This window comes from Plectropomus leopardus, chromosome 14, assembly GCF_008729295.1.
Source record: "Plectropomus leopardus isolate mb chromosome 14, YSFRI_Pleo_2.0, whole genome shotgun sequence".
NCBI classification, from domain to species: domain Eukaryota; kingdom Metazoa; phylum Chordata; class Actinopteri; order Perciformes; family Serranidae; genus Plectropomus; species Plectropomus leopardus.
In genome coordinates, this window is record NC_056476.1 from 7576763 (window position 1) to 7593172 (window position 16410).

At 39.4% G+C, this 16410-nt stretch overlaps 1 protein-coding gene across 6 annotated transcripts in view; it reads right to left on the bottom strand.

The window, feature by feature from the left end:
- The window catches only part of dtnbb (dystrobrevin, beta b), a 41108-nt gene that overhangs the window by 13664 nt on the left and 11034 nt on the right, over window positions 1-16410 (bottom strand). For 5 of the 6 annotated variants that reach the window (XM_042500978.1, XM_042500975.1, XM_042500979.1 and 2 more), the window contains 3 exons: window positions 15656-15822; window positions 12279-12403; window positions 3379-3453 (listed from right to left, as the gene is read on the bottom strand). In XM_042500978.1, coding sequence (XP_042356912.1) covers window positions 3379-3453; window positions 12279-12403; window positions 15656-15822 — 367 coding nt within the window. The remainder of the gene's footprint in view (window positions 1-3378; window positions 3454-12278; window positions 12404-15655; window positions 15823-16410) is intronic. The other variant, XM_042500980.1, reaches the window with a different exon arrangement.

The window sequence follows — 16410 nt, forward strand, 5'->3', positions numbered from 1 at the left end:
AAATAAGGAAGGAAAGGAGGAGGGGACAAACAGATTTATGAAGGAGTGAATATGTGGAGAAAACCTTGTTTTTCTTCAAGCGTAATGTACGCTCCATTTTAAAGTGGTGTATATTACAAAGAAATTAACTTAATAATAATCATAACTCTGGCCACTAGCTTTTTATTAACCCTTTGAAAGCTAGATGGATATCAGTTGTCTTGAGCTGCGTTCAGACGCCTTTTTACAAGTTAAACTTGAGCAGATTGATTTGATTTCTTTCTAAAACATGGAGGGAAAAGGCAAAGACCAACTTAGCAAAACATGTCCCACAAATTCCAAGAAATTAGTAAAAGAGGACCAAAAAATTACTTAAAAATCTTTTTTTTTTAAATGAGGGGAGGATTATTAGAAACTTATCTAAAAAATAGGGTTAATTGTCCAGTAAAACATGTTATTGGAAAAAAGTGAGTCCTCTGAATCATCACTTATGACACTCAAAGTTTGTGATAGTGTTTTTATCTTTTTTTTGGCACTGTATCTGTGAGTTTTGTAACTTCCTCTTGTATGCCTACTGCTTATGGTCTAGCACCTGGTCACTACCGTTTTATAACGTCCCGACCTTATCTGAGCGCTGTATCCAGTAATGTCCCAAACATAAAAATAAGAAGAATAAAGGAAAATACAGGCAGAGGGCATAGTCGCTGCAGATAAATACACTATCACACACTTCTGGAGGGTCATAAGTGATGATTGAAAGGGATTTCTCTATTAGTTTATCATTTGTTTTTTTAAAAAAACTCCTGAATAGTGCCTGTAAGTGTAGGCATAATCACATCCAAAATGTCCAAAGCAATGCAAGAACTATGCATGGTTATGCATTACGTCAGATAAAACTCAACTTTTTCGTTTTTTTAAAAATAAAATTAGCTTCGAGTCATTAGTTTTGATGGCAGAAATTTGGATAACGGTAAAAAAAATATCATTTCATCACAGTCCAATTCCACTAGAACGGAAAAATAAATAATAATATTGAATCACTACAAAATAGCTCAATTTGAGGTAATTAGCACATTTTGTTATCAGGTTTGTTTTGATGTGAAGTGCAGAGAGCAAGAGTTAGTTTACTCAGTAGGTAATGATTAAAAGTTTTCATTGAAAGTTTTATGTTAAGCATGTGTCGCTCAATTAAATATTTTAGGAGTTCATAAGTCTTACATAATTACACCTCCTGATAGAAACACAAACTGCTGTTTCCACACTGACTCACATTTAGTCAATTTTCATTTCTGAATTAAACCTCATCAAGCTCAAAACGCATTTCCCTGTCTTTTTTTCTTTTTTTTCTAAATTTTATCTTGTGCCGCCGTGGTTCTGCATGACTAACAGGTAATAAATTGCGCTTCGCCCTTGGAGGACGAGCTAGTGGTGAGCGATTGTCTGCGAGAGAGAGCGAGGTGGGAGGGAGCAGATGCCATGTCAGCAGAGCAGACAGTATCAGAGAGCAGACTGTGATGGAGGCTGGAAGCACAACACCCACAATTTTTCAAACAGAGTGCATTCAGTTTCAACTCCGACACACAATCATGAATGTGTTCTGTATTTTTCTCTGAAAGGGTCAACAAACAAGGACAGCACCGGCGCTGCTTTTCAGTTTGGGGCTCTTGAACTGAGGCACAGCCACAAGGAGCTCTGCATAATTCAGCAGCAGCATCTTTGACTCGTAGGGCCTTTATGTGAAAGCAGGCAGGCCAGGCCGGATAATTATAATAATAGATTAATATTTACAAACCAAATGTGACACAGCGAGAAACTGCTGGGAACCGACCTTCTGTTCTCCACAACCAAACTTAAATGTAGCATGCCTCTTCCCTCCTCATTCAACACCTTATCAACCGGTATCCACACTGACTCTCAACACAACCTATTTTGGAAGCGTCACAGTGGCTTAATGCGCAATTTCTGCCCTAAATATGGCAGCTTTGTAGTTGTTATGCCCCTCCAAGGCAACAGCATCCTCAGTGCATGACATCTTCCCAAAGCAGCTCTGACTCACAGAGCAAAATGTCAAGACAAAGGTTATCAAGCGTCTTCATTACTGCCACAGTGAAACAAACCTCAGGAGAGCGTCGCCTTGCTCTTGAACATGCTGCAACACGTGATGTCTTCCACTGACCTCCACAGGTCTGGATGCAAGGCATCGTTTACCGCCTCGGGTGTCCCTATCCTGTCAGCTTCCTTCAAGCCTGCTCTAATCTTGATACTGTCAGCCCTCGGAGGCTGCACTGCACAAAATGTTCATTTCTGCAAGAAACTTAATCTACTATTGATTGATAATTTTTTTCTAAACTCTAAGATTGGAAATCTACCAGCGAGGTTAGATAATTACGTTGTAATGCAACAGAGAGAAGAAAGGGAATATCAGCATGATCTCACTCCTTTTAATACACATTTTCAGGTTGCTGTGTTGGAGACTTTTTGCAGTGTGCATGCTGCCCTTCAGCTGACTGGGTCCTTGGTGTAGTACTGTATGATAACCCGGCCCAGAGGAGCACAACGGGAGAAAAAAGGTACAGACTTCATACAGAATCTCCTCCTTCAGAATTCTTTCCCAAAGTCTTTGTCTGGATTTCAGTCAAACACCTGATCTTTAACAGGGTTGATCTGCACACCACTATTCCCCCTGTACACCAGACAGTGTCGTGTCGTCCCTCCTAATGTGCCATGGGAAGTCCTGAGTCCCCGAGCAGTCCTATCTTGCAAACATAAATTGCCGGAAAGATGCGAGAGAAAGATACTGCACACAAAAGGAAAATTCGCCCGGCACTGACTCGCAGGACAGAGTGCAGAGCCACCTCAAAGTGCTCTCCATTATGGAATTCATAACCACAGCGGTTCATTACCACTGTGAGTAAATAATAATAGACGTGGCCTTTAACAGAGAGGCTGCAACGAGAGGACAATTAGGCTGCTTTCACGGGGCCCTCGCCTGCTATCTGCTTACATGATGAGGCTCCAATTCTATCATAATCTATTTGTCAAATCAACCCTTTAAGTAGGAATGCTCACATATTCTTCATGACAGCGTAACAAATTTTCCCTCTAAAAATACACTCACAAGGGCATGCTGCTCAGATGCAAAAATGTGTGTCAAGTGTGAGGGAACAAACAACATCTGTAGTCTGATTTTCCACGCTATTCTTGTCGTTTCCACTGATGAGAGAGAATCTGTCACCTATTCTGGGTGCAGGGTGAATTATGCGGGATTAAAAGGACTTATTTCTGCATGTGTGTAACTTAAAGTGACATTTTGTCATCTCTAAATAATGCATTAGCTAATTCTGTGGAATACTCAGAATAATATCTTCAAAAGGACATCATGCCTGGGGGGGTGCTTACCTTTTGGTAGGAGTAGGCGCCCCAGAGGACATGAGCATTGTGTCGTTCATGTTGTTGGCCACTGGTTTCGGCTGACTAAAAGACAAGATTAGAGGTCTTTAATGCTACACTGCAGAGGCCTGTGGTGCTTGTCACCAGGGAATGGAGTAGAGGGCATTTGCATTTTATTAGTAATCATGAATCAGCGATCCTGACTTTAGTTTAATCCAACAAATGTATAAAAGAGGGTAAGAGGGGAGGCAAGGGGCAAATTATAAGCAGAGAGGTTCAAAATACAGGCAACATGTTGTACTTGAGTTATCTTAAAACTGGAGCAAAATAATTGACTTTTCTGGGAACAGCAATTTAAATGTTTTTAGGGCTATTAGCTTCAACCTAATTAACATGAGCAAGAGCAACAACAGCAGACAAGGAAACTAATTAAACTGGAAGTCTGTGAAAAACCAGGAAAGGTGACATTGTGGGAGGTAATTTGTGAGAGTAAACAAAGCGATGGGGTCCATCTGGCGGCTGAATCGGTGGCCCCCGCGAGCTCACCGGCGCCCAAACCCTCGGACCACAGAGTCTCATTAACAGCATCAAAATATCACCCTGCACATCTCAGGTGCTCCCCGCTCGCTTCACACTGAAAACAGCACACGATTTCCATTCCCTCTGTAGTTGCATCTCCTCGATCATGCTCGTAGTATCCCTCTGTAGTCGTCAGCCTTGATTCTGTTGTAACTGACTGTTTTATTTAAAGCATTCATTATAACATAAAAAAGCCACTGGGCTGCATTGTGTCCCATTATGCCTATTTGTCAAATCAGCATTTTTTGGCCGAAATCAAACTATTTATATCCACATTGTGCTGAATACTGTTATCAGCACAAGACACGAAGTGCCTCAACAGCACACATAGTCTTTTTTTTTTCTGTGTATTATTGTGTTGCTAAAAATAAGAGCAAGAGAAACTGCATCATTTCTGGATCACTAATTGTATTCAGATTGTTCACAAACCAGTGCTAGAACGTATTCCCTTCATTGATGTGCATGCTCATGGGGGTTTAGCATGTTCTTTTTAAAGACACATTGCAATTATTTATCGCCTCATACATTTAAATTTCCCTCAGGAGCAGCCTAACAGATTCAAAAGACAACCATGGACGGTCCTACTTAACTAATTTATATCTTATATTATAACACAATTCTGCTATAATTCTTATTCCAAGCAGAATAACAGAAAAAAGTCACTACTCAAGCCTGCACATGCTGCTTTCTCCCTCACAGACTGAGTGCACAAATACTTCCAAGTAAATGTTACCCTCTCATTTAACGCTCATTACAATAATCCGCCCAGAAGGTGCAGACAGAAGAGGAGACACGAGGTTATTGCACTTACCTCTGTGAGGAGAGAAAGCACCTGCCTGGCTGGCAAAATACATCCAACTGCTGCTGTTGCCAGATGCCTAATCTGCCCTCAACTGAGCAAGCGAGCATCTCAATGTACTACACTGCTGCTGTCTCCAAGGAAACTCGGCAATCACATGACTTCATGACGACGTAGATTTCTCCCTCTCTCTCTCTCTCCCTCTCTCTCTCTCTCTCTCTCTCTCTCTCTGCTCTCTGAAGCTCTTTGCTCTGGCTCTGTCTTTTCACCTCACTCTAACACATGAATACACACTGGAAATTAGGGAAATGCCAAAATACCTCAATTGCAACATCTAAAAGAAACTCCCTGCAGGAGAAAAACATGCAACAAACTGGCCTCTGCAGTCTATACTATAATTGCATTTACATATCTTCCTTTTACCTTCAGCTAGTTACATAAGTCAAAGCTCTTCACGGCTATCCTTCTATAAATAATCAGTCCTTTTCAAGCACACCAATATAACTCCTGTGGAACTGTTACAAAAAAAAAGAGCTTCTTACGTAAAAGTATTTCATTTTCCTTTAAGATTCACTCTAACAGGCGTCCTAACTCATTCACGTCAGCGTCTGCAGCCCCCGTGGTTCACTGGCTTAAGAAATGCTGATTAAAGCCACACAGTCCAGTAACTCAGCTGGCGCCTCAGAGGTCAAACGGGTGTGAGTTGACACAACATTTAGGCTCTAAGAGATCAAAGTCTGCAATGCGCTAAGCCTCGTGCTACCTGCGTGCAGGGAATGACAATGTGGCACCCTTTCCTTGCGCTTGGCAGAGGTACAAGGGGAAATTAAGTCTGGTGGCGCTTCATACACACATTCACCTTATTTCTGACAAATGACGGATGTGTGGCTGCTTTCAAACGACCCTCAAAATTAAAACCCAAACATGAAGCATCCTCTCTTGCTTGCAAACGTGCTCCTCTTTGGAGCCTTGGCCATAAAAACCAAAAGGATCACACTCACACAAAATGAATTACACGCCTGTTCTCTCCATTTTAATGAGATTGTTGGAATTTGCATTGACCCAGAGAATTAAAAAACAAATTTAAAACAGTGGAAGGCATTTTAAAAATGTAAAGGGATTTCTGGGGATTATATAGAGAGTGGAAAATTGCAAAATATTAAACATGGCACAGAGGATTTGACACTATAGTGTGTGTTCCGCATTAATGCAAAGTACCCCAAGATGCCTATTTTCGACTCTTAGACTATTTTGGTGCTTAAAGTGTTTTGGCAGAAGCGACGCTAAGTCTGAAGGTAAGAAGCCGTATCATAGATTTAAAGTTCCCGAGACAGACGGTACATCTCAAACCTATAACTCCTCTCCAAAACACAAATCCGCAAGAATCTCGCTGACAGTTTGAGTGGAGGGAAAAACTCACAGCTCAGCTCGCTGTTATTCTTTTGCTTTCAGATGCCAGTAAATATTTCAAAAACAGCATCAGAATAGAAACACTTTGTCTGGAGGGGATGCGAAGGGTTGGACAACTGGGAGACTCGTGTCCGTTCAGTTTGGGAGTTTCTATCAAGCCTGACGCTCTACCCTGATTCTGCCATTATTACTCACTCACAGCCGCTTCTTCAGACTCACACACACAGACACACACACCTGAGAGACTGCGCTGATGGATGAAATGAAAATACACCTCTTCACGGACAACATTCATCAGAATTGGCAACTACTGCACTAGTTTTATAATACCAACAGCACATTTCTCTCTCTGTTATGGATCATCAATAAAATAAGTCAATTCAGAATAAAATTGGAGGCTTGGCAGTTTTCCTGTGACTAATTATCTGAGGGATCCAGTTTGAGTGAAGATTTCTGTAGCCAGCAGGGGAATCATCATGGGAATAGTAGGCGGACAATTACTGTATTCATCCATAATTTCTCTGAAATTGACCGTTAACAAGTGAGAATTATTCCATTAGTGCCAGCTCTTCCTCATGGCTCATGGCTACAGAGAGCGCTGAAAAAAGATTTACAACTGCTATGTTGGATTTAAAGGAATAGTTCAACTCTTGTGCATTATGCACATTTCATGTCTTGGCAATAGATGATCAATACCACTCTCATGACTATACAGTCCAGCTGGCAGAAGAAAATGTTGGCATTATATGTTTACGTGGTATAATACGTTACATTTGCACATTTTTTTTGTATCAGATAAACGTTTCTAAAGTGATGTAGTATATTAGCGGACTTAGTCATCAGGAGGTGAAGAGGATTGTGGATTGTGGCGTGTCACAGAGGCGAGGTGGCTCTTTTCAAGATCAACAAACAACACTGGTTGGGTTTTAGCAAGTCATTTCTGTGTTTCCATCTTTTTAGGCTCCAAACGTCAGTGTTTTGTAACAACCTGTCTGTTTTTTTTAAGTGGCTTTTTAGATTCAAGATTTAAGAAGTTTGTCATATTCACAGTAAAACAAACACAGTGGTTTACACTATACCATGAAATTCTTAATTTCCAGTCTCCCTTTATGCATAACATTAATAAAGTTTGAAAAAAAACTTAAGAGATCATAAAAAATGAAATATGTTAAAAACCTGAGTTTAAAAGTAAGGTGCACTATGCCTTGTGCAAATGTACAATCAAATATTGTTTAAAAGTAAAGGCGCTATGCCTCATGTAAAAGCTGCAAAACATAATTAATACACTATGCATTAATGTAATATTATTGCCAGATAAATGCTTTTACTCCAAAAGTGAGTGTTTTTTTCAGCAACCTGTCTGTGTTTTTCCAGCAGCTTTTTTAGGCTCTAAATGGAGTTTTGTAGCAACCCATCTGGGTTTTCCAGCTGGTTTTGGGCTGTAAATGTGGGTGTTTTGTAGGGACCTGTCGCTGTTTTTGCAGCAGGATGAGTGGCACAAAAAGCATTTTGTTTTTTTTCGAAGACATTGCTGCTTTTCCTGCTGAGATCGTGCCCCCAAAACTGGGTATTATAATTCATAACTAAGTGTTTTTTGATCCTAAAACATGTTACATGTTAACCACAGCGTTGTTGAAACATTTTAACATATCTGCTACATAATGTACAAACCTAACATATCTGTGGTTTGCAGCAACGTACCAACATTTTTTCTGGCAGTTAGGTTGATGTTTCAGGTAGATCTGAAGCTACAGCAAGCAGCCAGGTAGCTTAGCTTAGGATGAAGAGTGGACACGGAGAAACAGTTAGTCTGGCTCTGTTTGTTAGCAACGAAATCCACCAGACAGGATATACACACACGTTGAAGTTTCAGTTATGGAATGAACTAATTGAACCTTCCCATTGCATAATGTTTTTTGGTCACACCTCTTTGGAGGTGCCAAGCAAAGTGATCTGATACTAAAAGGCAGAGCTAGAAACACTGCAGTGCATTGATTAGTCAAGAGGGAAATGTCACTCTTTCTTGAAAAGGGCTCAGTACACAAACCTTTGACATGTCCTATCATTTGCATCAGAGACTCCAGCCTGCTCTTTTTTGCTCTGAAAAGTTGTGCAACCCGTTCAGTGAAACACAGCGAGAGCTGGATGGAGCAGTGATGAGGCTATTACCAGAAACCCCTCCTGAATTTAAGAGTACTGTTACTGTACTGCTGTGGAAGCACAAAACAGATTTAACAGTTTCAGGTGTGTCCATACAGGATTTTGTTCGGTTTTAAGGGTACTATATCTAAAGTGTTTGGTTGGATTGCGGCTTTTTTTAACAGAATGGAATCAATTTTCTCATCCTTTAAATGTTAAACCTCAAATTATGCGTCATAGCAAGAATTCAGTCTGGATATTTTCACTTATGCGTGTACGAAATACACTCATTGCATTTTGTTTGAATATAATTTTACAATTAAATCTGTTCTGCAGTTCGAAGACATGCTCAGTTAAATATGGAGGCGTCAAATCTGAACCAAAATTGAGAATGGCAGTCACCGATGAATACATAATTTGAATGGTTGTCAGGTTCAAAAGACATCTTTTCATGGCACAGTTGATGAGCGGAGCTACCACACATTAATAAAAACAAACGCTTCTGCAACCAAAAATAGACTTTTTCCTGTCATTAAGACTTATGCTTAATACCTTCTCTGAGTCAGACAACACAATAGAGACTGAGAGACATACAAACACGTCTCAGGGGTCAACAGTCACTTCCATTATCCTAAAAGTCAGTGAACACACACACACACACACAGTCTACACAGTGCCACCAACCTTGAAATGCCATCTGCAGAGCATGAGAATGCACTTTGTCCATTACAGTTTAAAAGGAGAGAATAACAGCATGAAGTTCCTGGAATTTCTACCCAAAAACTTCCATTTTGGCATTGGTGTTAAATAACCAATGGTGTTTGGACCTTTCATTCAAATAAAAGTACCATTGCAACAATCTTAAAGAAGTAAAATGTCTGTTGAAAATTCTACAAAATTGTAGAAATATTATCAGCAAGTGAAGAAAAATGGCACCTGTGAGTGGTACGGTGTGGCTTTAACGGAAAATTATAGTTGATGATGTTTTTTCCTCATTATTATACTGTTTAAGGTCAGTGGGTGATAAAATAGTTTTAAAACGGTGTGTTAACTGAGCTATAAGTGCTCACAATGTCAAGTGCCCAAAGGGAAGGAAAGCAAATGCCCAAAGCTGTGGGCAATGAAAGCGTGATGCCAGCTGTTGCCCTGGTACGATCTGATTGGCTGTTTGCCATGTACTGTTGTCGTCATTTGCTCGTAGTTGGCAGACGTTAGTATTTTTTATAAAGAGGGTCACTAACTGCAGTCACCATGAACAATGTGGAATATCTTCCATAACACAAATGTGAATGTCTGCCCTTTGAAGAAAACATTTGAGAGTAAACACTCTGGTGCTAAGCAGCCGCAGGATGTTGTTATAAATCAAACTGTTTGTAAAAATTATATGATTTATCACGGAGAGGTTCTTCAGGAAGAAATGGGTAACCGCTAGCTTGTCAGAGAAGATTGTTTGTTTGTTTTTGCTCCCCTTGTTCTGAGGGGACGGCGCCCTGATGCTGTAGGGAAAAGTTTAGCTGGAGGACTTTCTGCCCAAAAAGGGATTTATTGTTTATGTTTGCAAAAATTATGGTTTTGGTTAAAATTAGTAAATCTATTTTCCACATGCATACCTGATCAAGAATGTTTCTGAGAGGATTACCAAACTTGAAAGTAGCACAAGTACGCTGTAAATTTGGGCAAACATAGATACCCAAACTGACAGCGCACTGACGGGGGATTGAGCACTGTGTGGGAAATTTGAATAAGTACATTATGTAAAATTGTGTCATTTTCTGGTTTTGCATCTGTGCAAAGTGGTTGTTGCCCCACTGTTTTTTTTCACCTAAAACCTTACTGTATGTCATTATTAGACTCTCAATATTGATGCATCAGTGTGTACGCAGCAATGTACAGTTGTTGCATGTTGAGGGGGAGCTAGAGTTTTTAACTTTATAATAAGCTGGGAAACTCTGTATGAAATTTAGTCCTGTGGTTCACAAACATAATATGACACAAGATAAATCTGAGGAGATTATTAATGGGAAAGGAAAGAAGAAAAACACAATTCTGTGACACAAATCTGTAGACATTCTTTGGACTTTTTCTTTAGTGAAATATTTGATTATTTGATTTAGCTGGACCTCCAAGAGCTGTTTAAATTAAACCATCTGAGAAGTTTAAGAGATAAATGTTTCTTTGGTGAAGCTGCTAACAACTCATATACATACATCTGAAATGTGACAAGGAAACTGAACCACACTGCTATTTTCTAGTAAGAAAATGCAAGACAAAAAGGTTGAGAACATCTGGTAAATCTAAATATATAATAATAGTAATATATGTTTTATGTAAAATATTTCTTACTCCCTAACTCCTCCTTCATATCCAAAAGATGTAGCAGAGCAAATTTTAATTTCTTAAATCTACCCTGTACCTTAAAAATGGCCCAGTTACTATATATGAATGTAGTGAAGTAAAAAAAAAATCTATATTTCTCTCTGAAATGTAGAGGATAGTATAAAATGTGCAATAAAATAGAAAAAATTAGAAAAAGAAATAAAAATTGCACTCATGAACAATATTTGAGCAGATGTACTTTGTCACTTCTCACTGCATCCAATTAACTGATATATATTATTTTGGAGTAAAAGCACTCAAACAGCATCGTTCAGTTTGTGGAAAAATAATTCTGAGTAAAACAATACCAATAAAAGGCCTTTGTGCTATAAAAACCCAAAATGACCAAGAGATCCAACTGAGCAGAACTCAATATTCTCAGTGCCTCCATCATCTGAAATAATCAACATCGTAAAAAAACACACAAAAAAACGACACGGATTACTGCTTGCTGAGGGCAGTGGAGAGGCCAAACTAGTTTTAGCCACAAATTTTATTTTAATCAATATTAATCTACTCGTGTGATGTAATTTCATGCTACACAGCCTATACGAGGGCTAATCCAATCGCCTCATCTCTCAGTTGGAGGGAAACATTCGGGTCGACAGTTGATTCTCCACATTGTGACGAATTGTAAATTTATGCAAATATAAACTTCATCTTAAATGCATAAGTTTGGGCACAATGCAGAAAAATCCTCCCGCCAGTGGGCAGACGCTGGATGCGAGAAGTGATTCGGAGATGATGGTATCTATCACGCCATAAAACAGGAAATCATGTTGATGTATTTATGTTGTGTCTATTTTTCTTGGCGCTCACTGAGCTGGTTTTCTCCCCCATGATGTAGCTCACTATCAATTACTCACTGACACTTGCCAGAAGCAAAACCCATATACAGACAGCTTAGATTTATGGCCGTGCCTGGAATATGAAGCAGGATTTTGTTATGAAATGTGCCATGAGAAATGTTGAAAGTAAGTTGAGAGATTTCCCGTGATCCTGTTAATGCCATGAACAAGCAAAAATCATAAATCACTTTTTAAATCATTATTAGATTTTGTCTTGGTGGAGGCCATAGGCGTCAGAGTTTTTTCTGCGTTTGGATGATGAGAAAAATATGAAGTGACCTTAGCGATGTGGACTCGTGCGGATGTATCTCAGTGGTGGAATTGATTATGGAAATCGTACAATTTTTCAACTGAAATGTAAATGAGTGTGCAGGGTTTAAGACAGCGGCAGAATATAATGCATTTCCTATAATGACTTCCAGGAGCCTCAAAGCCTGGAGTGTGAGATTTATACCGTCGTCCCTGTTTCATTGCCAACAGACTGATGAGGACGACTGTGCTGTTAACGGCTGAACCTGCGTAGTATATCACCATTTCCACGTTAGCAAATAATCATGGGCTTGACATCTTGGCGAGATGGGACTCTATCACTCATGTAGTGACGGCGAAATGGAAAGATGGAGGCAGTTACATGACAAGAACAGACTATTCATCATGGGCACATTGAGCCTCGCTGTGCTGTTAATCAACAAATCAGCTGGGTTTCCCTCATCAATGACACAACTCGTGGTAACAAATGCTTTGGGAGTGGCACTTACACAGTGTGGGTGAGTTCCTGCGGTCGCTCCGCCTGCTCGGGGAACACAGGATGCGGCGGCTCTCCGATGGGGACGCAGCCTAGAGATTTACTGATTGCGTGGCTCAGCTTTTTGGCCGGAGACTTCTGTGAGGAGGACGGGACAAACAAAGTATCTGTCACCTCGTGTGTTGTATCATCGCGTTGGAAAAGTAGAAACAGTTTTAAGCTGCTTCGGGAGTAATTTACATAACTAGGTCAACAGTGTGTTTACTGTGCCAAAAGTGTGGATCAGCAGTAGTTTGTGCACATTCAGTCAGTGCTTGTATCTGCGACTACACACGCAGTTTGGGTGGCTGCCCTGCGGTCCCAAAACTACAACACAATGAGTTTGTTCTTCTGTGTCCATGTCACATGGGCTGAAGACCGTTGTGTGATTGCAGTTGTGTAAGGGTTACAAATACAGTGCGAAGACATCGTGTGCAGTAAAGGTCGACTCCATCTGCATTCTTTTCCGGCAGTGACAAAGGTTTGAGTGCTTATAATAACAGTAATAATAATAATAATAATAATAATAATAATAATAATAATAATAATAATAATAAGTTTAGTTCCGATTCAGTAGGCCCCCAGTATGGAGTAGGATACAGGAGTGCTGCCACTGCACTGCTGTGGACTGGGAAAGCAGCAAGATGCACTTGAGACACCTAAAAAAAATCAATATAACTTTAAATGTATGCTATATTTAGAATATTTTCACTTCTCTACCTTGCTGACAGGCAGCCCCTTCAACGGGGAACTGAAGCAGTTACATAGCTCTCTTAACCCTTCGAAACCTGGACAAATCAGCCTTATTTTTTTCCAAAACATGGGGGTCAGGAAATGAGCAACTTCACAAGAAATAACCCAAAAAATGGCAACAAATTAGTTAAAAGTTGCAAAAAAAGAAACCTAAAAAACAAAAACAAACAATGAAAGGACTTGAAAAAATATATTCTGTAACTTATGTTGAATATATAATTCTAATTATCATGAAAATAGTTTCTGGGCACTTTTTTCCCCCTTTCTCTCTCTCCTTCTTTTAACATTAATTTTTTTGCTTGTTTTCTTGTCACTTTGTAACAGTTTCTTGCAACTTGCTCATTGCCTTTTCCCATGTTTTTGAAGAGAATGAAGCCTTTTTGCTGAGGTATCAAAGTTTTAATACTTTTGAAAGGCATCTGAAGGCAGCACAAGAAAAACTGATGTCCATCCTGGTTTCAAAGGGTTAAAAGCCACCAGACTCCAGAACACAGGAGTTGATGGTCCCCTGCTGCCTCGATTAGTTAGTCTGTTTGTGTTATTGTTGGATTTTGGATCCGAACTAACCTGCCGTCCACAGCAGCACATTTCTTAGCTTCAGTGAAAACCTATGTCAGGTCACATGGGAAAACTGTTTTAGAAGGACTTGGGGTAAATAAATGGATCTGCCCTTTAACTTTGGGTTTAACCATTTCAGGAACTTCATTTTTATTCACCTCAACTTTGATAATGACATGTACGCTATTTACAAGTTGGAAACTGTTAATTACAGTGGCTCTGATGGGACATAAATGCAGCACCATAACAAAGCATTAAGGAAAAAATAGTTTTTGATTGATTCTGTAACTGAACTTTTTTTAATAGCCTATATATGATGGTATATGATTACCAATTTCAGTTTTTTTCAGATCAACAGTTTTCATACCAAAAAAGGACCAAACTCTCCAGAATTAGGTTGTTGGTAGGCTGGAAAAGTCTCTGAAAAGTTTTGTTATTTAACACTCCAGTGAAACACAAACTAATTCATTAATTTAAGGTAAAATGGGATACCAGTAAGGGAGGATGATCAATGTAGCATGCACCATTAGAAAAAAATAGAAAAAATAGAAAAATTAGAAAAAATTGTTTAAAGGACTGTTCATTCAAAAATAAAAATGAAAAAAATACATATCATTTTTCTTATCTATAGTGCTATTTATCAGTCTAGATTGTTTTGGTGTAAGTTGTCAGGTGTTGGAGATATCAGCTGTAAAGATGTCTGCCTTTTTTCCAATTAGATGGCACTCAGCTTGTGGTGCTCAAAGTGCAAAAAAATAAATAAATAAATTATGACCTGGTCACTCAAGATAACCTACAGACCTTGTTCTTTGCAGTTTTGTAGGAACTATTTTCTTTCTACCAAACTACAACAGTTGTGTCACTGTTGTACCAACTGTATAACTGCATAGAAAGAAACATGCATCTTCTCATACACGGAGGCTCGTGCTCATGACAGCGTGAGATGTAAACGTTAATGGCGTTCCCCTCGGCTGAGCTGTAACGTAGATACACGCTTCCTTCTGTGGAGTGATACAGTAGGCTGGTGTAGTTTGGTACAAAGAACATAGTTCCTGCATGAAACTGCTCACACTGAGTTACTTGGTCATGATTTCTGGAAAGACATGTTGCTGTTGAGTTTTTCTTTTTTTTTTTGGCGCTTTGAGCACCACAAGCAAAGTATCTCCAACACTCTGCAACTCATACCAAAACAATCTAGACTGATAAACGGTACTACAGGTTAACGGGCAATTATGTATTTTTGATTTTGGGGTGAATTGTCCCTTTTATGTGAATCAAATGAGCTTAGTTGTAATTAAAAGCTTTATAGGAAACAGAATTGCTTTGCTTTTATATAGTGCAACTTACCCTGGTAACATGGACGTGAAAAACAGGTTGAGAGTACGTTTAGTGCACTCACAGACACAGCAGTGGTCTTGTTCTTTTATGAAAAGCCATTGTTTTTGTCACAAAAAAGCGAAATGGCCAGTAACACTGCCAGCTAATCAGAATAGTGGTGGATGCTGCCAAATGCCAAACCCAAATAAAATGTGCCGATCAATGTCCCAGACGTGTTTCATAGACACATAATTTATACCAATTTATAAATAAGGTAGGAAAACATCCAGAACAGATTCAGCTATCTCACCTTCGTGATTTTTCCAAAATATTACAGACAGTGTTTTGTGTTGCGGCGCTCAGGCGTGTCATTCGAGTCCCGAGGCTTCATGAACAGTCGTTCTCCTCTGTGGGATGGGAATTGGATTTGGGATCCAGCGCCTATGTCTTCCCTTGTTTCGATTTATGACATTATGATTGAGCTTTGGGGGAATGTGGCAACACGGCAAAGTCAATCAATACAATTTCATTTGCCAAAATGAGTAAAACCCCATAAAATCCTGCTGTGATTGCTTTGAGAGGACAGGAAATGTAAGGAGACGGCTGAATAGTCTGCCATGTTGTAAAATCGTTGCACACTCTCAAAGAGATATTGACTTTGGGATTGTTTTGAAAGGGGACCAACGTGGTGTAAAATTGAGAGCGATCAGGGCTTTGCCTTACCCAGGATGAGTGCTCCTTCATCTGGTGCTGGTTGCTATGGGGACCATTGGCATGACCACGCCAGAAGCAGCTCTGGCAGAGCTGGTAGCCATGGCACTGTTGGCACCGATACCGGAAACCCATCATGCTCTCGCTCCGGCAATATGAACATTCCACCGGATGGAAGACTGAGCGGTAAAAAACAAAGACGAGACAAAGACGTCTTTACAGAGCTGCTCTCTTATAGTTTATTCTTTATTTTTTAAAAAGTGATTCTGATTATTCATTGTTTTCTTTATTTATTTTTACCTTTATGTAAACTTGTACTTATGTCCCTTGTACTTGGATTTCTTATCTTATCTTATCTTATCTTATCTTATCTTATCTTATCTTATCTTATCTTATCTAAACTTCTTAACTAGTCTGAAGGCAGTGGCACCCAACCTTTTTTGTCTGATATACACCTGTAGCCAGTGGTGGAAAGTACATTTACCCAAGGTGTGTACTTGAGTAAAACTTTAGGCTACTTGTTCTTTACTTGAATATGTCTATTTTTACTTTGTACTTCTACTCCACTACATTTCAGAGGGAAATGTTGTGCTTTTTGCTTCGTACATTTATTACCAAAAATAGTGACTAAACAGATTAAGATTTTACATTAAAAAATAGAAGCTTAAAGCAGCTTTTGAACTCTTAAAAACAGCAGTGGTGGAAGAAGTATTCATATCTTTCACTTAAAGCTGTGCGACTTTTCCATATAAATAAACATTACATTA